General features: G+C 38.7%; 1 protein-coding gene across 2 annotated transcripts in view; it reads left to right on the top strand.

The window, feature by feature from the left end:
• The window catches only part of VCAN (versican), a 114519-nt gene that overhangs the window by 70694 nt on the left and 20369 nt on the right, over positions 1–23456 (top strand). For both annotated transcript variants that reach the window (XM_027100688.1, XM_027100689.1), the window contains 5 exons: positions 138–5360; positions 8903–9016; positions 11276–11389; positions 16506–16664; positions 17927–18009. In XM_027100688.1, the coding sequence (XP_026956489.1) occupies positions 138–5360; positions 8903–9016; positions 11276–11389; positions 16506–16664; positions 17927–18009 (5693 nt within the window). The remainder of the gene's footprint in view (positions 1–137; positions 5361–8902; positions 9017–11275; positions 11390–16505; positions 16665–17926; positions 18010–23456) is intronic.

Raw genomic sequence — 23456 nt, 5'->3', positions numbered from 1 at the left:
ATTGCTCTTAATGTGAAAAGATTTGAATCCTTCTTTTTGTGTGAGACTGTGATCAGCCAGCCTAGCTATCGATTTCTTCTGTCGTACACTGCCAAATCTTCTATTTAAGTATTGTGAAAACTCTTTGTTTTTTTCAGGTCGAATGAGTGATTTGAGGGTATTTGGTCATCCAATAGATTCAGAATCTAAAGAAGATGAGCCTTGTAGTGAAGAAACAGATCCAGAGCATGATCTAATTGCTGAAATTTTACCTGAGCTAATTGAAATTGATCTATACCACAGTGAAGAGGATGAAGGGGAAGACGAGGAGTGTGCCAATGCTACTGACGTCACGACCACCCCATCTGTGCAGTACATAAATGGAAAGCATCTAGTTACCACTGTGCCCAAGGACCCAGAAGCGGCAGAAGCTAGGCGTGGCCAGTTCGAAAGTGTTGCACCTTCTCAAAATTTTTCAGACAGCAGTGAAAGTGATAGTCATCAGTTTGTAATCACGAAAACTGGAATGCCTACTGCCATGCAACCTAATGAGTCTAAAGAAACAACCGAATCCCTTGAAATTACATGGAGACCTGAGATTTACCCTGAAACACCAGAGCATTTTTCAAGTGGTGAGCTTGATATTTTCCCCACAGCCCCAGGCCGTGAGGGAGAAGCCACAGAGGGGCCAGAATCAATCACAGAGAAAAGTCCCGACCTTGATAATCTGGTACATGAACGTACTGAATCAGTACCTCTGTTTCCTGAAGAGTCTTCAGGAGATGCTGCCATTGACCAAGAATCTCAAAAAATGGTCTTTTCAAGGGCTACAGAAGGAACAATTGGTGAAGAGGCCGAAAAAAGTACTTCTACCACATATACTCCAAGTATAGTTGCAAGTTCTGTATCAGCGCATGTTTCAGAGGATGTATCATTTACCTTAACAGGGACTCCACGGCCTGATGAGCCGCTGTCCACAGTAGAAAGCTGGGTGGAAATAACCCCTAGACAAATTGTAGAGTTCTCAGGAAGTCCTTCAATTCCGATTCCAGAAGGCTCTGGGGAAGCAGAAGAAGATAAAATGTTTGCCATGGTAACCGATTTATCACAGAACAATACTACAGATTCTCTCGTTACTTTAGACACTAGCAAGATAATGATCACAGAGAGCCTTTTGGATGTTCCTGCAACCACCGTATATTCGGTTTCTGAACAATCTTCTGCAGTAGTGCCTACCAAATCTGTAAGGGAAACAGACACTTCTGAGTGGGCTTTCAGTACATCTCTTGAGGGAAAGACAAGGAAAGATGAGGAGAAGGGAACTACAGGTACGGCTTCTACAGCTGAGGTACATGAGCCCACGCAGAGATCGGATCAATTAACTTTACCCTCTGAATTAGAAAACTCAAATGAAACTACATCTAGTGATTCAGTATCTGGTACCAGGAAGAGTTTTATGTCCTGGATGACACCCACCCAGTCTGAAACGGAAACAGAAAATTCTACTCTTGTCTTTACAGAAACAAACATTTTAGACCATCTGGGGGTACAGACTGCTGAGCCCAGCCTTAGCAGTCAACCTGGGGTTCGGGAAGTGCCGCCCACCGTCCCAGGTAGCCCCGTCTCTGTCTTTGTGGAGCAGGGCTCTGGAGAAGCTGCTGCTGACCCAGAAACCACCACCGTTTCTTCATTAAATTTAGAGCCTGAAATTCAAGCCAGAAAGGAAGCAGCTGGCACTTTGTCTCCACATGTGGAAATTGTATTCCCTTTTGAGCCAACTGGACTAGTTTTGAGTACTGTAATGGACAGAGAGGTTGCTGAAATTAAAAGGCAAACATCCAAGGGAAACATGATTTCAGAGATCTCAGGAGAGCCAACTCATGGGGCAGAAATAAAAGGCTTTTCTACAGATTTTCCTTTGGAGGAAGATTTCAGTGGTGACTTCAAAGAATACTCGACAGTATCTCATCCCATAACAAAAGAAGAAACGCTAATGACGGAAGGCTCTGGGGATGCAGCATTTAAGGATACCCAGATGTCACCATCTGTAATACCTACCTCAGACCACAGTAATCACACAGCTGACTCAGAAGAGCCTAGTAGCACCTTGGTCAGCACTTCAGCCTTCCCTTGGGAAGAGTTCACAGCCTCAGCTGAGGGCTCAGGTGAGCAATTGGTCTCAGTAAGCAGCTCTGTTGACCAAGTGTTTCCCAGGGCTGTGGGAAAAGTCTCTGGGACCGATTCCCCATTTATTGACCAAAGATTGGGTGAAGAAGGTGATATCAGTGAAACTGATAAAAGATCCACCATCCTGCCAACAGAAGAAGCTGAAAGTACTAAAGCTTCAAAGGAAGAGGAGGAAGTGAAGGTCAATGGGACAGTTTCAATGGACTTTCCTCCAACTATGGAGCCAGACAAATTATGGCCCAGGAAAGAAGTCAACCCTGTAAGGCAAGGAATTGAAAGTGAAATAGTGTCAGAGGAAAAGATTCAAGAACAAAAGTCTTCTGAACCCCCTCAAAGTTCTGTTGCACCAGAACAAACAACTTTCAATTCACAAACATTTCCTGAAACTGGACTCCGAACCACAGATTATTCTACACTAACAACAAAGAAAACTTACAGTAACAATAAGAAAATGGAGGGGGAAGGCGTTTCCTCAGTTGACGTGTCTACTCGAAACCTGGATTCAGAGGGCTTAGAATCGTATACTACTCTCCCTGAAGTTACTGAAAAATCCCATATTTTCTTAGCTACTGCCTCAGTGACTGAATCAATACCAGCTGAAAGTGTAATTACAGGTTCAACAATCAAAGAGAAAGAAAGTATAAAACCCTTTCCCAAAGTTATGAGACCAATAATTGAAGAGTCAGATACGGATCTTTTATTCTCTGGACTGGGATCAGGAGAAGAAGTTCTGCCTACTACAGTATCAGTGAATTTTACTGAAATAGAACAGGTCATTAGCACATTACATCCCCAGACTTCTCAAGTGCAAAGTTTAGAAACCAGCATCTTAAATGACACAACTGGAGACTATGAGGGAATGGGAAATGTGGCAAATGAAATCAGACCACTCATTTCCAAAATAGACAGCATGTTCGAAGCCAATGAGACAGCATCCAGCACAAACTTTCTAGAAATTTTAAGTGACACCACAACAGAAGGACCCTTCACAGCAACTCTCACTTTCTCTGCAGACATGGAACATCCTCAAAATCAGACACATAGTCGGGCAGAAGAAATCCAGACTAGGAGACCACAGCCTACGACTGATCAAGTCTCTAACGAGAATACTTCAACAGCAGAAACTAAAGAAACAGCAACCTCTTCCACTGATTTTCTGGCTAGAACTTATGGTCCTGAAATGGCAAAAGGATTTGTTACATCAACACCAAAACCATCTGACTGGTTTGATGAACATTCTGGAGAAGGATCTGGGGAATTGGATGTGGTTGATTTAGTCCACACTTCTGGAACTACTCAGGCAACTAGGCAAGGCAGCACCACATTTGTTTCTGATAGATCCCTGGAAAATCATTCTGAGGTTCCAAGTGCTGAAGCTGTTACTGTTGATGGATTCCCAACAGCTTCAATGGTGCTGCCTCTTCATTCAGAGCAGAATGAAAGCTCCCCTGGTCCAACTAGCACACTGTCAAGTACAATGTCCTATGAAATGTCCACAGAAGGTGCTGCAGACAGTTTCCAAGACCATTTTTGGGGATTTGAGGATTCCACATTAAAACCTGACAGAAGAAAAACCACTGAAAATATTATTATAGATCTGGACAAAGAGGACAAGGATTTAATATTGACAATTACAGAGAGTACCATCCTTGAAATTCTACCTGAGCTGACATCAGATAAAAATACTATCATAGATATTGATCACACTAAACCTATATATGAAGACATCCTTGGAATGCAAACGGACTTAGATGCAGAGGTACCCTCAGGGCCACCTGGCAGTAATGAAGACAGCACTCAAGTTCTAGAGAAGTCTGAGGCAGCTGTTAACCTCTCTTCAACTGAGGAAAACTTTGAGGCCTCTGGTGATACTCTTCTGGCTAATTACACTCAGGCAACACATAACGAATCGATGCCTCCCGAAAACAGAAGTCAGTTAGATCACATGGGCTTTATCTTCACACCTGGGATACCCATCCCTAGCCCAGAAACAGAATTAGATGTTTTGCTTCCCACAGCAACATCCCTGCCCATTCCTAGTAAGTCTGCCACAGTTAATCCAGAGATTGAAGAACCAAACATTGAAGCAAAAACCCTGGATGACATCTTTGAATCAAGCACTTTGTCTGACGGTCAAGCAATTGCGGACCAAAGTGAAATAATATCAACATTGAGCCATTTGGAAAGGACACAGAATGAGGATGAAGAAAAGAAACATGTGGTTCCCTCTCTTCAACCAGAATTCTCTTCCGGGGCTGAGGAGGCACTGATAGATCCTACCCGCTACGTAAGTATTGGTACTGCCTACCTTACGGCTCAGAGTTTAACAGAGGCACCTGATGTGATGGAAGGATCCAATCCCCCAGCATCCACGGATACATCAGCAGTTTTAGCTGTTGCAAAGCTGTTCTCTCGGACACCATCATCTCCTCCACTCAGTGTCCACTTAGGCAGAGGAGCCTCTGAGCACACAGAGGACCCCCGGCCAAGAGCTCTGCCAAGTACAGACGCCAGCACATCCCCAGTACCCCCAGGAAAACTTGCAAATATCGAAGTGACTTTCAAACCCGCAAGTGAAGAGGACTTTCACATAACTGAGCCTCCATCCATATCTCCTGACACAGAGCCTTCAGAAGATGAAAGTAAACCTAAATTATTAGAACAAATGGAGGCTTCTGCCACAGAATTCATTGCTCAAGAAGAAACTGAGATTTCCCAAGATTCTCAAAACAAAACCAGTGTTCAACTTTCTGGAGACACAGTCAAGGTATTTCCCAGTATTGAAACACCTGAGGCTGGGACTGTTGTCACAGCTGCAAGTGAAATGGTGTTAGAAGGTGCTACACTGTGGCCACATTCTACTTCTGCTTCTGTGATTTATGGGGTCGAGGCAGGTGTGGTGCCTCAGGCCAGCCCACAGACTTCTGAGAGGCCCACCGTCCCTTCTCCTCTGGAAATAAACCCTGAAACACAAGCAGCTTTGATCAGAGGGGAGGATTCCACAGTAGCAGCACCAGAACAGCAAGTATCGGCGAGGATTCTTGATTCTAATAATCAGGCGACACTAAGCACCGCAGAGTTAAATACTGAGCTTGCAACACCATCATTTTCCCTTCTGGAAACTTCTAATGAAACCAGTTTCCTGATTGGCATTAATGAAGAGTCAGTGGAAGGCACAGCAATCTATTTACCAGGTAAGGGCACAACACTGATAAATCTGTTTCCCAGCTTGGAAACAGTCCCTTGGTCCTAACAGAGATGTGTATATAATTTTTGTTGTGATGTTAAAATCAGTGAAGGTTTTTGTATTGTTCATGTAACAGCAGGACAGGCCATAGTATTGATTCCATAATGAGATGCAAAGAAAGTAAGTATAGACTATTTGGGGGCTTTAAAGATATGCTTTGTATTTTTCTGGGTGTAAGAAACAACATACAATTGCAACATGGAAAAATTGAAATTGTTAATGGTATAAAAATTCAATTTGGTTTTACCCACAACTAAAGTATTGCTTTGTCTTATATCCCGTAGTTATACATCTTAGTTTTAAAAACAGGAAAAGCATCTTATTTTTTAAAAATCTCTCATGAATGGGTGCAATTATGGCAATATCAAAATCTGTCAGGTCTTTAAAAATGAGACTAGTAAATAACTTTAATAAACACTTCACATAGTTCATTCAATATTGGTTATCAGTTCATACTTTTGTGTAATTCCCGTGCTCCAGATTGTCTAGATAATGCTTCTAACACAGTGCCTAGCCATAGGGAGTATTCATCCAGCATATATTCAAGCTCTGCCTGTTGAGAGAAATTTCTGTTTTTTTTACTGAATGGACAGGAAGCATGAATTTGATGCTGGTTCATATAGACTATATCATTTAAGCTTCACAAAAAGGCTACAATGTACACGTTATTATCCCCATTTAAAAGGGTAGGACGTGGAGGTTCAGAGAAGTTCTGTAATTTGCCCGGGGTTGTAGCCACACACGTCATGGCAAAAGTGGGATTTGAACCCAAATCAGCCCCACTCCAAAGCAGGTGGTTTTTTCTACTGGTCTTTGGTGGTATAAAAATGAGTAATTGATATTTAATGATATGTAAGTCAGAAATCTTGGAATGTTTACTGTGTAGAATTTATTTTCCTTTTAATCTAGCTTGATAATGTTGAAAAGTTCACTTTAATGGTGTTTTCCAAGAACAATGGAAATAACAATGTCAGTGGAATCCACAAGTAGCTATCACCACCTAGTTGCTACCTAGAAAAAAAAAAAAATCAGTACTTCTAGGACTGTGTTGGTTGAAAATATGATTTTTTTTTTTTTTTTTTTTTTGCGGTACGTGGGCCTCTCACTATTGTGGCGTCTCCCGTTGCGGAGCACAGGCTCCGGACGCACAGGCTCAGCGGCCATGGCTCATGGGCCTAGCTGCTCCGTGGCATGTGGGATCCTCCCAGACCGGGGCACGAACTCGCGTCCCCTGCATCGGCAGGCAGACTCTCAACCACTGCGCCACCAGGGAAGCCCAAAAAATATGATATTTTGATATCATATTTATATATCAAATATATGAAAATATTTTAATGAATATGTTTTACAGCATGGCTGTACTTAGAATTATTCTTCTGATCGTTTCAAACTTATCTTTTGTGCTACTAATGCTTCAGTTTGTTGTGCTTCAGTTAGAGTGAAATAGTCATAAAGTGTAACTTTCATAAATGACTTGAAGTATTTCGTGAATAAAATTGATCAAAGGTGGCTGATGGACTTTTTTGTTGTCACTCCTTCTTTAATCTGTAAATGATAACCTAGTAATCTGGCCAATATTTATTCTTTTGTAATTTAGTTGAAATATACTTCAGGTTAGATAAAATATGATATAGAAATCACTGGTTATAACTATATATATAGAGAGAGTTAGATTTGACAAATGAATGAGAAATGTATACCAGTTATCCAGTCCACAATGTTTACCTAGAATCAGAGCTTGCGTCTTCATTGCAAAACACACTGTCACTTTAGGCTAATTCAGTAAACAGTAGCTCCTGTTGGATTGCCTGGTCTATCTGTTGCAGTTTCAGCTTTCAGAGATGACTACAGAGTGTTTAGGGGAGAATAAAATGCACAAAAACAAAACTATTCTAATCTAAACTACTTTAACTTCACAGCCCGCTTCCTTGTCAAGTCCTTGTCCCATACTCTCGCATGGTGTCTCATGTCTGGTGGGAATAATGCTGTACCTCACATTTGTGTGGCACATAGCACTTTACCAAGCCCTTTCACTTAAATGTCATTTGGATTTTGCACTAAGAGCAGCATGTAGATATGCTGTTGACCATAGCCTTGTCATCTAGGCAGTGTGCTTTCAAAAGCAGAAGGCTAAAATGGCTAGGGCGATTTTAAATATCTTTAGAACTATAGGAGAGTCTTAGCAAAATTGGGGTCGCTTTTGAAGAAATAGTTGCAACCATCTGAATTAACCTAATTATCATGTTGAACCCACACATGCGAATGTGTATCTATCAAGTCTTTCTAGTAGTCCAGAATTTTCTTAACACTCAGAAAGTGTGAGTTTGACTTTCCTGGGTGGGAAAGTCTCAGTTATCTTCTATAGCAGTACCTGTTTATCCAAATATTCATGTTTCATAAGTAGACATCTTTTCTTCGTGTACATTATTTCAGACTTTCAGGACTTCAATTTTTGACAATATGGTTTTTATTCCATATATGACCTATTTATTTCAATTCTTTTGTAAAACATTTAACTCTCATTTGGATTCTTAAACATCTGAAACGAGCAATTATGGAAAAGTATTCAAATAATATATATAAGCTATTAATGTAAATAAAGTTATCCATGCAATATTACAGAATAATATATATACTACACAATAACATATGTAATAATATATATATTACAGAATAATAATAATATATTACAGAATAATATATAGTGTAAAAGTACTTGCATTTAGAAAATACGTATTAAACTGTTTTCACCTCATAAATTTGTATCTCTGGCCTTTATATTGATCCGCTAGGAGTGTCAATTTTGTGTTTTAATAAGAAAATTGTAATAAAAATTTGGGGTTTCATTTAAGGTGAGGTTTTTGTATTTGGGTTTGTTTTTATACAGTAGAGTTTAATCCATGTGTTGCTTTTCTTCAAGTATAGTTTAAAGGAGTACATTTGGAACGTGTTTTTGGAAAAAGCATATTAATGTAGCAGAAGAGACTTCAGTGCACACTTTCGAAGAAAAAGTTTCTGAGCATTAAGTGGTAAAAGGCAATAATAATTCAAATGATGGTAACAAGCCAATGCTAAAAAGAATGCATGTTCTGTGTATCCAGCCATTTCACATGAACTAACCTCGTTTAAAAGAATACATTTTCCATTCACTGTGCACATACGTGTAATCATTTTGACTAAAATCAATTGCCATTATCATGCCAACTAAATCTGCAGTAGAATGTATTAGTTGCCAGATACCATACAAAATATTGTTTAAAATAATGATGGTTGAATCCCGGAAATGAATAGATGCAATTTGTAATAATTAGTTATAATGCCAAGAAACACTCCAGAGAGAAAAGTTAATGTTAATTTTGAATGTGTAGTATCTCTAAATTGCTATGGTAAAGCTTATGTTATGGTAGCGAGAAGTGGCATTTTATGCTAAAATATGTTGAAACTTAGAGATGAGCCTAATTGCTTTTCTTTCTTTCCTGAACATGGTAGGACCTGATCGTTGCAAAACGAACCCGTGCCTTAATGGGGGCACCTGTTATCCTACTGAAACTTCCTACGTGTGCACCTGTGTGCCAGGATACAGTGGAGACCAGTGTGAACTTGGTAAGATGTTCTCGCCTGAAAGACTGTAGCGCTTTTCCAGAAGATGTACTGGGGGAGAATTTATATTGCTTGAATCAATCAGAGGATTTCGGAGAAACCTATGTGTAGATGAATTACATGTTAAGTGAAATTAAAATCTTAGAGTAAGTTAAGTAGGGTGTGGGAAAGAGGGATAGATATTTACTGAATTTTGTTGATATACCCAAGACTCAGTGAAGCTTACTGGGGTCAGCTGTGTCTTTGTGTGTTTTTTACACATAGACTTTACAAATGTAAAGTAGTGTTAAGTATTGACAAATATGTTGATCTGTCCCCACATCTGCATATCAATAAATTATCAATTTAAATACAGATTTTGTAAGAAAGCTCTATTTAAAAAATAGGAAGTTTTTCTGTTTTGAGATAACTTGTTGCTCTCATGTGGAAAAGGAAAGCTTCTTCTCTGGCTGTCCCCAGAGACCAGCCTCACCCACCTCTTCCTCAAGACCTTGTGACATTGTTGTCTTCCTCCTCTCTTTTGGGTTCCAAAGAATATCAGTGTCTCTTTACTAAATCAGCTCCTTTTACTCCCATTCTTATTTAAGTTTCCTTTTCCTTAAAAAATTTTTTTAAAAAGGACCCCAGTTTTGATTTGGCTGAATATAGATATTGACTCTAGAAAAGAAATGATGGGATCTACCGACTAGGTGCTCCTTCCGGCAGCACCATAATGGTTTACTCATAATGATCAAATAAGGAAGGCCCATGGATTACACTTTAGATTACACAGCAGTATTGAGATAAAACCCCCAGCATTCATGTTAAAAGAATACTTATCTTTAAAAAAAAAAAAAAAGTCAACAGAGCTAGTAAGCTCAATTTGTGTACTAATCAGTGAGGATATAGAGATCGCAATAGATAACATTTAAGAAGTAATTATATTTTAAATATCAAATTTACATATATATGTATAAAAACATTTCTGTTGCCCCCATTCTTTTTCACATTACAATCAGTTAAAAATAATTTAATGAGTTATTATATGTGAAGCTGTTAGATCAGTGTGGGCACTTAGCGAACACTATAAAAGTATTTGCCAGCATTATTATATAATATTTTTCCTAAGGCCATTTCTTTAGGAAAGGATACAGTATATACCTCTTAGAAATTTAATTTACTTTGTATATTCATTTTTAATACTTAATATAAAGATTAATTAAATTTTTAGTGGAATTACAAAATGCTATGGAATAAAGGCATTCATTTCATCACAAGAGATCATAGAGGTCTATGTTAGAAAGGTTGCATTTGATACAGATTGAAGTTGGGGAAGATTTTGATAAGTGGGAGAGGGGGACTCAACACAGCAAACAAAAGCACAGAGACCACAAACTGCAGAATGCATCTGAGGGGCTACGAGTATTCAGGATGCCTACTTAGGGGTTTGTGAGAGAGAAACATTGGGAAAGAGTATTGGAAAGCAGGTTGGATCTAGATAGGTCTAGGAAGGTCCTGGATCCAATGTACTGAAGGGGTTTACTTCATACTCTAGTCAAGTGATTCTGAGACTTTAGCGTGCGTGAGAATCCCTTATAGGGCTTGGTAAACTACAGTGTGTTGTTCCCATCCTCCACAGTATCAGATTCAGTAGGTCTGGGGTGGGCCTGGGGACATGCATTTCTAATCTCAGGTGATGCTGATACTGCTGGTCCAGGGGCCACACTTTGAGGACCACTGCCCTGGATAATTGGGGCCCTTGGAATGTTTAGAAGCCAATGAGTAAAATTATCTTGATTGTGTCTAAAGAAGATGACAGGCAGCAGAGTGAAGGATATATTGGAGAGGGAAGAGCCCAGAGGCTATGCTCAGTTAAGCATTTTCAGTGTTCCACATGTGAGGTTATCAGAGTGTGAGCTGGGATAGGGAGTGGGAAGGCTAGGGGAATTCTTTATTGATTTTAGGACTCATGTGACTCTTCTAAAAGCAATAGAGATAATGACCCTACTCTGAATATATTTGAAATTTTCTTCGGGTTGCCAGATTTAGCAAATAAAAATATTAGAAGATCAGTTAAATTTGAATTTTGGATAAAAAAAGATATTTTTTTAGTATAAGTATGCCCTAAATAAAGCATGTGACATACTAAAGTTTCTCCTTTTTTTTAATCAGAAATTAAAATTTAACTGGCTATCCTGTATTTCACCTGGCAATCTTATACTAAATAAGATCCTTTGACCTGTTTTGAAAGTACTTTTGTGGCCTTTTATGATTTTGTTTCAGATTTTGATGAATGTCACTCTAATCCTTGTCGCAATGGAGCCACGTGTGTCGATGGGTTTAATACCTTCAGGTGTCTCTGCCTTCCAAGCTACGTTGGTGCACTTTGCGAGCAAGGTAAGAGCTCTTGCAACATTTGTATGATGAACAGGTTGATACTTCAACTGTTAATTCTAGACAGCCCTTTTTTTTTTTTTTTGAGCAATTTTGGCCATGTTGCAAATTCTTTTTTGCAGAGGAAATTCATAGGTTGCCTAAATACATTAGGTTTCCTGATGTGTTCATAGCTCACAACATCTGAACAACAGTGTTGATTTGATCATTGTTGCTTTACTGATAGAATAGAATTGCAGACAGGCACACTGAGCTGAATTTAAGGACATCTGTCCACCTAAAGGAATGTTGTTGTATGTATTCCTCCTGGGGACAAATTAGGCATTGATTTTAATCCATGTATGTGGCTTGTACCAAGGAGTATTGAATTCAATGTTAGTTGCCTTTATTTTCTCCCCCTAAGCACGTGAGACTCAATGGGCTTATTGTTCATAGTCAATCATCTCTGGAGAATGAGTTAATACAGTTGTGTGAATACGTTCGTCTTGGCTTGGCAAATAATACAGAAAAGATATTGTGGACCAGGTTTCTTTCCTACTGAAGAAACATCTACTTTTTCTGAATGCAAGAAAGGCTTAAATTCATGATGGCTTGAATCGTGTGATCCCTGTAATTTGCATTTTATGGCCAACATGAGATGTATTTTGGGTGGGTTTTTTTGGTTTTTTTTTTTTGCGGTACGTGGGCCTCTCACTGTTGCGGCCTCTCCCGTTGCGGAGCACAGGCTCCGGACGCGCAGGCTCAGCAGCCATGGCTCACGGGCCCAGCCGCTCCGCGGCATGTGGGATCTTTCTGGACCGGGGCACGAACCCGTGTCCCCTGCATCGGCAGGCGGACTCTCAACCACTGCGCCACCAGGGAAGCCCTTGGGTGGTTAATGGTAACATTTCTGAGCCCATCAATCAGAAACAGATTGCATACTCAGCACACTCAGTTTTGGACCATCGATTTCCTCTACTTAAAGTCATACGGTGGTTTGGCTTTGACAAAAGTGCTTAATGCCAAACTTCCATTCCACCAGACAAAACGAAAATGAGTGTCTAATAACTCAGGCACGTTGGGTCTGGCCTCACATTCAGCTTTGCAGCATTAATCTGGATGGCACAACAATTAAAGCAAAAGTAAAAAGAGCATGCATTGAATTGCCAGTGGAAGGGGATGGGCGATGCTTGGGTTTTTTAGGGTTTTTTTTTTTCTTTTTCTTTATTGCATAGGATGGGTCTGTTTCAGAATTTTAAAAGGTAAATATGATAATTGACCAGACAAGATCCTCTTCTTTAAGAAAAACAGTGAGAAAGATGCTATTTGTTGAAGAAAACAAAAGGGTGAGATACTTGAGACATTCATATATCTTATTGATAAAAACGATTCTGGCTTCGCTTAGTTCCAAGTATAAGGAGTGATTCAAAAAATCATTTGTTCAACAAGTGTTTATTGAGAACCTACTGTCGGCCAGGCACTGTTCTGGGAACTGGCGATAGAGCTCTGAATAAAACAATGTCTCTGATCTTCCTAACCCAGCATAATTCTTGGCAGGGAATAAAAAGAGATAGTATTTGTTGGATACTTTGTAATTTACCATATGCCTCCAGGGTACACCATTTCCTTTGGTTAACAGCAGTATTTCCGTGGGTTAAGTGGGCCAGAAATTGAGGCTCAGGAAGGAAAAGTGATGTGTTCAAAGTCAAGCAGCTAGTAAATTAGACAGTGGGCAAAATGAACCTAAGTAGCCTTGGAAAGCCCAGTTTTTTCTCAGTATCTTCATTCTTCTAAAGTAACTTTTAAATATAAGCATTTTATTTAGATGTGAATCTGATAGATTCAGCAGCAACATCCTTGGAAGGGAGTTTGGGACCAATTACCTTTTTCTTCTCTTTAAAAGAATATTAAAGGGAAAATTTTAATTTTTTTCTCCATTTCTGGTACCACCTAACTGTCAGGTATATTCTATTTTATCTTAAAGCAAGTTTAACTTTCATCCACATTATTTGCTGAGAAACAGCTATCCCAGTCTGTTTACCAGATGCAGCTGTGCTCCTGTGATTTATTGCCAGGACACTGATTTTTTTTTCCTCTTTCCAGGTTGCCTAAGAACAAATGTTTTCTTCATTAACAGCAGTATTGTTGTCTAAACAGTTTTCTATCCAAATTTCGGTGATGACTGTGTTGTTTCTTCAGCTGACCTATTCTGTTCTCTGCTTTAGAAACTTCACAACTCCCAATAACTCTGAAATAGGGGACACATTTGGTGGAATGATAACAGATCTTAAAATCTAGAAGAAGGTCTTAGAACATTGGAGAGACAGTTCTGTACAGTTTGCCCCCAAAGTCAAGATACAGCTTGCCAGCCAGAAGTGCTGAAGTGTTGACAGTTTCTTAAGGCTTGAGGGCTACATGTCAGAAGTGTTGAAAACATTACCTATATAGCATAAAGAGAATAGATTTTTAGTGAGATTGTTTAAGAGTGACAGTTTCAGCTTCTGTGGTCACGAACAAGTGTTGTCGTACCCTTCCCCACCTCCCCCGAAACACACAGGCAAAACTAAATCTGGGACTTTGTAATGTAACCTATGCGCTATGTGAGTTTTAAAGTATAAGAAATATTTCCCAATGTAGGATAACACTTAAGAAAACATCAATCCAAAAGAGTTGCCTTTTAATAGATGATATGTATGTCACATTATTTTTAGGTAAGTTGGAAAAAACAGACTGCTTCTGAAATTCTCCTTTCAGAATAGCCTCCTAGAAGATGCTGCTTGATACATAGTCCTTAATTACATATGTGATGAATTCATGAATAGTAAAAATTAGGTGAATCAGTGTGGATATTTGGCTTTTTTAAAAAATAAAAACTCGTCTGTTGTGTGATTTGCACATTATTTACAATTATTGGGAAGTTATGAGAGTACAGATAAATAATCTGTCCCTATTTGGTTTTAGCAGAACCACTGCCTCTATGTTTTGGACCCATGTCCTGATAGGAATATACACACCTGCTAATTGAGGACGGCATTATAACAACGTCGTTGTCATGCGTCTAAATTTTAGGATCCTTTGGTGTTTTGTGTGTGAGAGGAAAAATACTTAATCTATCTCAGTGATAAAAGACAAAGAAAGAAAACCAGGCTAAAACCATTTGGGTTAATAGAGGATAAGAGTGTATAGAATAATTTTTTTCTGATATATTATTCAGTAAGTTACGGCTCCTCTAGAATCTTAAACTGCGTGTCTTCAAACAAATGATCATTTCCAAGGTTAAGGGAAGCTATGCTATTACAATATCGTATCATTGACTTTGTCAGTAAGGGTAGTCTAAAAAATTTTCCAACTCTCTTCCCCTATAAACTAACCCCTTCATATGTGAAGATCTGTTTCCTCCCCACTCTTCCCACCTCACTTCTGAAATCTTCCATGGGAACTCCCCCCCCGCCAGAAAAAATCACTACATCCAAGTAGCCAAAATAGGCTTCACTCTTGGGTGCCAAGTGCTACTGTGATACCACCTAACTGTGTCTTGAGTCCTTTCCTGTGAAATTTGGTGGTGTCCAAACAACTCTGTAATATAACTCAAAACTTCCGGTGCACATTGTTTAAATCAATTAGTCAGCTGGCTCTAACTAAGCAACAGGCCTGATAGACTAAACTGAAATAAAGACTGCTTTCAGAGATAAGCTGCATCTGTTGTATGATTATGGTCTAAATCACTGAAGCCAGGAAAAAATTAACTCTCTCACCATGCAAGCTTTCCCAGAATTACAGGACGAGGAGGAAATGCAGTGAGAATCAGGAGACAATCTGACTTTCAACTTGACCACCAAGTCAGACATATAAAACGAGCATTCATTTCATCTAGTAGAGTTTTATCTTCATCAATCAGTAAAATTAGGGGAGGGGAGGATGATCATGAGATAACCTGGAGTTTTCACAGCGTCTCCAATTTCATAAACTTCGCAGTTTTGTTAGTTTTTACACGTAACTAGTTCAGTATCTTTGTGAGATGTTTCGTGAAAGTTAAAATTATTTCTATTGATTACTAACATACAGTTTAATCTCACCTGTGAGTGGGCATGTCCAAGGGAAGATTGCCAATGAGAATGCAGTTCTAGGGACTTCCCTGGCGGTCCAGTGGTTAAGACTCCGCGCTTCCACTGCCAGGGGCACGGGTTTGATCCCTGGTCAGGGAACTAAGATCCTGCATGCCGTGTGGCACGGCAAAAAAAAAAAAGAGAGAATGCAGTTTTATGAGCAAGACAGCTTTCCTATGAAATACTTAAAAACTGGCAATCTAGAAATTATAGCTGAAGCTTACTGCCAGTGCAAAATTTAAACATATTTGAAAAGTGTTTTCATCTCACCAGGATACTGGTTACAGTGTGCTTGTTGCAAAAGAGAAAAATATATATTTATATACACATATGCATATGTGTATATGGTGCGATGGAATGAGGGGTACTAAATTAAAGTCATTCTTGATAAACTTCAAATCCCGATACTTTTGCACTGGGAGTTACCTATATTCCCTCTCATTTTGGGAAAAAGGCTCACAGTCCTTAGCTATATCCCAGAAGCTGCCGACTGATGAAGAATTTTTTTCTTCTCTTAGTAAATCTTACAAGAGGCTGTGGCCATCCAGCTCTCTCTTCGGGAAGTGGGAAAGGACTATTTCCAGAGCCTTTGAAGTCCTTAAGCAAATAGAGCATTCATAATCCTTTTAGCCAGAATTCTTATCTTATCACTTGAATGATACTCTTTAGAAAAGTTGTGTTGGCAAGGAATTAGCCCCAATTGCTTCACAAGTGAGTCAGTAGACACTGCAGTCTAAGGAGGTTTTGAATGGCCCCTTTTCCAGTTTTTCTCCTGCTGAAACTGGCTTTCATCAGGGAAAGAGCAGTTCGATAGTGCCTTTCCAGTCCTAAGATGTATTGCCACCCACTTGGCAGGAATAATTTGGGCTCCCTTTATCATAATTTCTTTGTCATCGTGACCAAAATTTGTGAATCCCTTGCTTCGAGGACATTGCATTGATATTGGCTTGGGTCTTCTATGAACTTTTGGATGGGTGAATCAAGTCTGAATGACATAGATGAGTTTAATAAGCCCCTGCCTTGTTTCTTCCCAGACACGGAGACATGTGACTATGGCTGGCACAAATTTCAAGGGCAGTGCTACAAGTACTTTGCCCATCGACGTACTTGGGATGCAGCTGAACGGGAATGCCGTCTGCAGGGCGCCCATCTCACAAGCATTCTGTCTCATGAAGAACAAATGTTTGTGAATCGTATGTACCAAATATACATGGGTTTTCTGAAGCTTCATTCATTCTTACCACCTTCTTAGTTTTTCCTGTATCTAACTGAAAACAAATAGCTTTCTCAGTTATGACTCAACTTATTAAATCCTTCATCTGTGAACTAAAATCATCTCTACTACATGAGCCCCCTACTTTGAAAAACATTCAACTGTAACATAGAAAGGCATTTCACGATTTGCCAGCAGTAATAGTTGAAACAGCATGCTATAGGTCAAATCATATGAAATTACTATTTGATCATATTTTGACTTAAAGAAATGACCACCTCTTATGTTTCCAGTCTAATTCTTCCCAGGCTTTTGGTCTCTGTTTTGAATATGTACATATGCTGTCTAAAGTAAAAGAGAAAATTGCGTTCAGTTATTTTTATCCCAGTAATTAAAATTGAATTATAAATAGCACCCTAATCTTATCCTCTGTGCATAATTGGTTCTCATCCAAGTTTCTAATTATTTTAGACCATAGAAAGTGGGCCTCATATTAAGAACATGAACTGAGGGAGACTGAAAGCTAATGAAACTTATTAACAGAGCTGTTTAGTAACTCCTTAGACTATAGCAAAGAGAGGAGGGCAGCTAGCTTTTATGTAGAAAATATGTAGAAATTTTTTGCTCATGAAGCATTGTTTGATGCTCTATTAAATATGTTCTCGTGATGCCTGCTATCTCTTAGAAGTTTAATTTGCAATCTGAGTAGAGGTTCATTTAACTTTTTTTCATGGTGTCTTTGCCTGTGACTCATTTCATGGGGAAAGTAATTATTTTTGAGGAAGTTTTGCAGATCTGTCCAGTCTAGGTGTTCACCATTAAAAATGCTTTGAGAAGAAACATGTGGCTTCCAAAATGAGGCTAGCATGGGTGAGATCTGTCACATTTTATTGGTTCACTGAATTTTTGCCAATTGCACAGTTTAATAAAAAAGTAAGTGGAAAGTTTGTATCATGAGTAAAGACGGAAAAAAATGCTTAATTGTCGTGCACTGCTAGGGAAATACTTGTCCACGTCTGATATTTTAATGTTTCACGATATTTGCAAACTAGCTTTTTGGTTTAAAACACATTGGGCAGAAGAACAAAAGATAGTTAGACCATGAAAGATTTTTATGAGCAGCTAAACAGAAATCCAGCCAGAAAAGAGGATGCATGATTCATGCCAAAAATAGTTTGCTTTGATACATTTCATCCATATGTGGGAAAGATAATAAAATGTCTGTGTTGTTCCCCTTCTCAGGTGTGGGCCATGATTATCAGTGGATAGGCCTCAATGACAAGATGTTTGAACATGACTTCCGTTGGACCGATGGCAGCACACTGGTAAGTTACTGATGAAAATGACACTGATTCTAGAACTTGGTACAGTGTGTTGATTGCAGAGGCACGTTAGACTGGAGACCAGTTAAATATCTTGCTCAGGGTCACTAGGTGAACTAGACGGGGGTTAAAAATAGAGGTAGTTCCCTGACAACTGATCCATCTACCAGGGCTCCAATCAGGGTGGCGCTCTTAAAAGAATAGTGTATCCGATTTCCATTGAACCCGAAAACCGCAGGCTCAGCAGAATTGCCTCAGGTCTGTATTTCAGATGGTTATCTTTGTTTTGTATAGCTTCAAAGAGAAAAGGAAAATCATGCACATAGGAGAAAAGGTCCTTTAAAAAATACCTTTTCTTCTTACATAATTGCCCTGGAAGTCTGCTATAGGGCATGGCTCATTTTTATCCAAGCAAACATGCTCATTTTTTACATCTTAAAAAAGATTGTTGAATTATGACCTTGTAAATTTCTTTCCATTCACTCTGCTGACTAATTATGTGGTTTTTTAGCTTTTTCTACTTCTTGAAGAAAGGAGTGATTTGATACCCACATCCTTGAGTAAGCTGCCATAAGGTTCTTATGTCAGGATGGGTGAAGCTGTTTTGAGTCACTACTAGTAAATACACAAGTCTAATTCTTTAGAACTAGTTCAAGTGTGCTTAGCTATAGTGGTGGTTCTGGGCTCGGGCTGTTCGTTAGAATCACCTGGGGAGCATAATTAAAAAACTGGTGTCTAGGCCTCAGCTCAAATTCATTAAAGCAAAACCTCTGGCAGCTATATTTTCTAAGTGTTCCCTGTGTGATTCTAAAATGCGGACAGAGTTGGGATCCACTGGGCTAGACAGTTAGGTGTAAATTCAATTCTAACTTAGATAAACAAGAGGAAGACTTGAAAATAAGCACACACACAAAGAGTTTAAAAATTAAGTTTCATTCATTACTGCCATTCATCTGGATTTAATGAGTTTGGCAAAACGTAAAGTTCATTCTAGAACAGAGGCCAAACGAATAATTGTTTTCAGAAGTTCTGCTCTGCCTGGTCAGGAAAGCTTCTCTGTGCTCTCCTGGACGTGCCCCTCAGTTTATGTCTGTGTCACTCCTTGTACTCAGTGCTTTGCACTCATTTATTCTCCACAGTAACTTTAAGAGAGGCATTAAGCGTTTTATAGGTAAGGCAAGGGATGGTCAGTTAGGCTAAGCTATTTGCCCACAGTCACAACGCTATTAAGTGGTGAAGCCGTAGGCTTTCTCCTAGCTGGTACCTCCTTGACTTTAAAAAGGGTATCCCTTATCACATTTTGCCTTTAGGAACCCTAAAATAAAGCCTGGCTTGCCCTTTCTCTGTCATCACTCCTTATGTTCAATCAGCACTGTTTGTCATTTGTGTGCATAAGTAGATTATTTGGCAAGATGCAGAAGAAGTAGGGAAAGTAGATTGTTCATAAAATATATTCCCCGTAAGGTATAGGATTACATCTCCTACATCAATAGTCTCATTTTCTTCTAATTGTCCTGGGTGGATGGTATATCTGCAATTGTTGTATCTGTATGTTTTCATTCTGCTGAAATGAATAATAATTTCAGGGAGATAACTTTGGTCAGATTAGTAGTGGTTGGTATAGCATGACTTCTTATGTATTCATTTTCATTGAAGATAGACAATTTTGTTTTTACTAATATAATTTATAAGTGAACATAAAAATTAAAAGGGTTTTTTCCTTTATATTACAGATAGTTAAGACTTTTTATAATTTTATTAATGTATATTATAAAGTATAGGCATTTAGTCAGTTTTCCCTTGTTGAATGGAGGCTTCATTCCTGTGGGAGAAATTAGGTCTAGGATACCCGCTATTAAGTCTTCCTCCCAAAGACTTTCCCTTATAAGTGGTCCAGTAAAAGTACAGGCTCTTGTGAGCTGTAGTGCAGAAGCTAGAATGCCAAGGACTCAGGTGGCCAGTTGCAGTTGCTACTTCCTTGTGCCTTGCAGACCTGGACCACGACTTATCTCAAAGTGTAACTGTTGGCTGGGTGCCTGTATGGTCCTGCCCTGAGCCTAAAATAGTTGCATTTGCCACAGTGAAGTGAATGTAAAGTCTGTCATTTGCAACATACTGACCTGATAGGCCAAGTCCCTGACTGTTTCCAGTCTGTCCTTGGTTATATAGAATTGATTTGTATATTTTCATTCTCAGCATTTTTCTGTTTTACTAGATGTCTATTCTGGTCTCTCCAGTAGCAATTCAGCTCTTCAGAGAAGTGGTTCTCTTGCCTGCTTTTTATTTCGGAAGGTGTGTAGGATAAGGCCCTATGCCCCCTGTGAGCTTGGTTAATGGGACTGAATATTGGCTTATAGCTGGCAGATGAGTGAGGTCTGTAAATTATCTTCGGGAATTTATCTTGCCTATCAGGTGCCATCCAGGTGTGCTTGGTTTCATCAGATGTCATTATTCCACTATGCTGAAGCAAGGCAACTCAACTCATTATTTTGTCTGTGTCCATTAATTTTTAATGGACTGTGCTGTGAAATATACTGTGAAAAAAATAACTTAATTACAATTCCATAGTCTAGACTGGTCCTAAATTTGGTAAATAAGTGGGCATTGCACTTTGTCGAAGGAGAAATATTGATCTTCCTATGAGATTTTCAGAGGAAGATAACATAACCTAAGATAGATAACTATACAACATAAACAAGAAACTTACCCTTAATTAATTCACATTTTCTAATTGGAACCTAAGGGTTATGGAGAGAGCACCAAGGAAGGGCCTCAATGTGAAGAGGGCAGCAAATGAATTACATACACAAGGCAAAGTTTATCAAAGAAAGGACACAAGTAAATCCAGGAAAAACTCTGACGGACCCTTGGTTTCTTCTTAATTCACTCTTTGTGTAAAATAAAAGTGTGCTAAGGAGTGTCCTTAACTTTGAATATTTTGGAACAGAAGAGACCATCTGCCCAACAGCCTGTCTCCCTCCCATTTGACTGATCTCTGGCCCACTTTCTGCTTTTCTAACCACGCTTGCCTCCATCCCTTGCTTTCAGAGACAGCCTAGGTGTCTCTTAAACTTGTTTGTAGTTCTCTCTGCAGCCACCATCCCCTTAACAGGTTCCATATGTGCTCAGGCCTTTGAATAAAATAGTTCTCCTTTGTTTCGCTGTTTACTCCAAGTGTCTTGCTTTTGAAAATATCCCTAATAGTAAACTCTTCATCGGGAAAAGCAGTATCTGCTTACAATTGGGAATGGTGTTAACTTGACTGCCTGCAATTTCAAGAACTTTGTTTATGTTTTAGAGTGATTTCTCCCCTCTCCCCTCCACCCCCATTTTTTGTTTGAAAGGTTTATTAGAGCTTATCCTTCTTGGGAGGTAGAGCAGTATTAATACAAAAAGAACCTTTGATATTTACTGTATGTTATCTTTTGTTATTCAGTCTTAGAGTAAAAATAAATAAGTTAATATTGGGTCTCAATTTCAATCAGTTCTTTTCTTGAAATAATTAAACTTTGCTTCCAATAAATTTGTAGTGTATCGTATTTAATACGATTATCCTTTATAGCTAGACTAATTCAATTTATATGCTTATACTAAATTAATAATTTTATTTGGCCAAGTTATCTACTTTGCCCTTATTCTTCAGATTCTGATGGATTCATCCCACATTATTGGTTTCTATAATAGGATGTTGATATCACTAATAAAATGCCAAATTCTTGCTTTTATTGGATCTTTAAAATCCTTTTTATTCTTTATTTGGGGTGTTTACCCAGTAAATTTCACAAAAGTATACTCATGAACAAAATTGGTTCTAGCCTTACCCTTGTGATTTCTATTAAGGTTATTTTCTCTTAACACATTTCAGTTTTCACTTTGTCACTTGATTTCCTACTAAGCAGGCACATTTCAGTTTGTCCTTTGGTTTTCTACTCACCGGTCATTCTTTAACTTGACTATAGATTTCTAACAGCAAAATGCCCCAAGTGCTTATTAGAAAGCCTGACAAATAACTTCAATAATGAATTACTTTACTTGTCACCCAAGTAATGTCTTCAAAGACACTAAGTTAAACCATCCAAGTTAAATACACATTAAACCTGGCGAACTTGAACAAACATTTCTTATCTAGCTTCTGTACTATTAGCTGACTTTTAAGTTCTTTCTTTAACCTATTGTTAAATGAATGACTAGTCTGAAGTGTTTTCCCCTAGATCTGTTTTTCAGTGCCTGTGACCTTCCTCTCCCCTTGCTCTGAACTCTTGTTACGCCCTTTTTAATTTGGCAAATGTCTTCCTCTTGCCTTCAGTATAAAATTCTGTAATTATTATCAAGGCATACCAAGCCCACTTACTCCATCTGCTACTTCCTAAGCTGTCTCATCTCAAAATACCCACAGTTCCAGGAATAAGCCATGACATCTCCCTTCTACTGGTCTTTGCATCCACTTGCCCTCGTGCTTAGAATGTTCTCACCTCTTGTCCTAATTTCATTTGATAAATGTTTGAATACCTTGCTTAGCCAAGAGTCACCTTCCTCCAGGAAGCCTTCCTAGCTGGGTGTGACTAAGAGCTCCTTCTCTGTGTTCTAGAAGCCCTTTGTACCCTCTTCCCATCCTACCACTGGCCTCTATAGTGTTAATTTCCCGACACTGAGCTTTCTGAGGCAGGGATTAACTTTCATCTCTATTTTTTCTGCACCTAGCAGAGTGGTTGACAAAAATAGATATTTGAATGATAATCAATATCCATACATTGCTCAACCAATTCACTTTGTTATCTTTTCAATCCTGAAAGGACCAATTAAGTCTTTTGGCTGAATCTCTATATGACAATTCTTGTTTATCTAAATTAAATATTTTATTTAAAGTTGTATCAGTATGAAAAACATTAAAACATAATAGGTGGTACTTCAAATATGACAAAAAGAAAACAAATGTTTCTCAGAAACAGAAGTATGTAGCTGAGCATAATGCATCTTACAAAAGTTATTAACCCAAAGGAAAACAGATGTTCCTACTGGAAATGATGACAGTTTTGTCCATGGTTGTCCCAAGAATACATAAGCTTTGGGAAGAGGAGATGGAAAGCAAACTTTTCAAAGGTTTAAGTTGTATCAGGGCAGATTTTCCATGAAGTTTTAGGAAACTGACAATTACTCAAAACTTTGACTTTAGAAAACCTTATTATCCAAATCCAAAATGTAGTGAAACAAGCAGAAGGAAATCTCACTCCTAAGTGTTCTCAGCTCATTTCATTTTTTATAGGTTGCTTGACCAAGGATGATTTGGTTGCCTAAGGTTGGACAGGTCTTCCTTTATTTATCCACTATCTGAGTCCATTCTTTCAAGCACAGAGGGAGCCAGACATCAGGGAACACTATGGAATCATTTATGTTTCTCCACCTATATACACCCTGGCAAAATCTTTTTTTTTTTTTTTTTTTTTTTTTTT

This window comes from Aethalodelphis obliquidens, unplaced genomic scaffold (genome assembly GCF_003676395.1).
Source record: "Aethalodelphis obliquidens isolate GAN/ISIS:26980383/991018 unplaced genomic scaffold, ASM367639v1 scaffold4, whole genome shotgun sequence".
Taxonomy (NCBI): domain Eukaryota; kingdom Metazoa; phylum Chordata; class Mammalia; order Artiodactyla; family Delphinidae; genus Aethalodelphis; species Aethalodelphis obliquidens.
The sequence above is the reverse complement of the archived record's forward strand: the minus strand, read 5'-3'. Positions and strand labels throughout refer to the sequence as shown.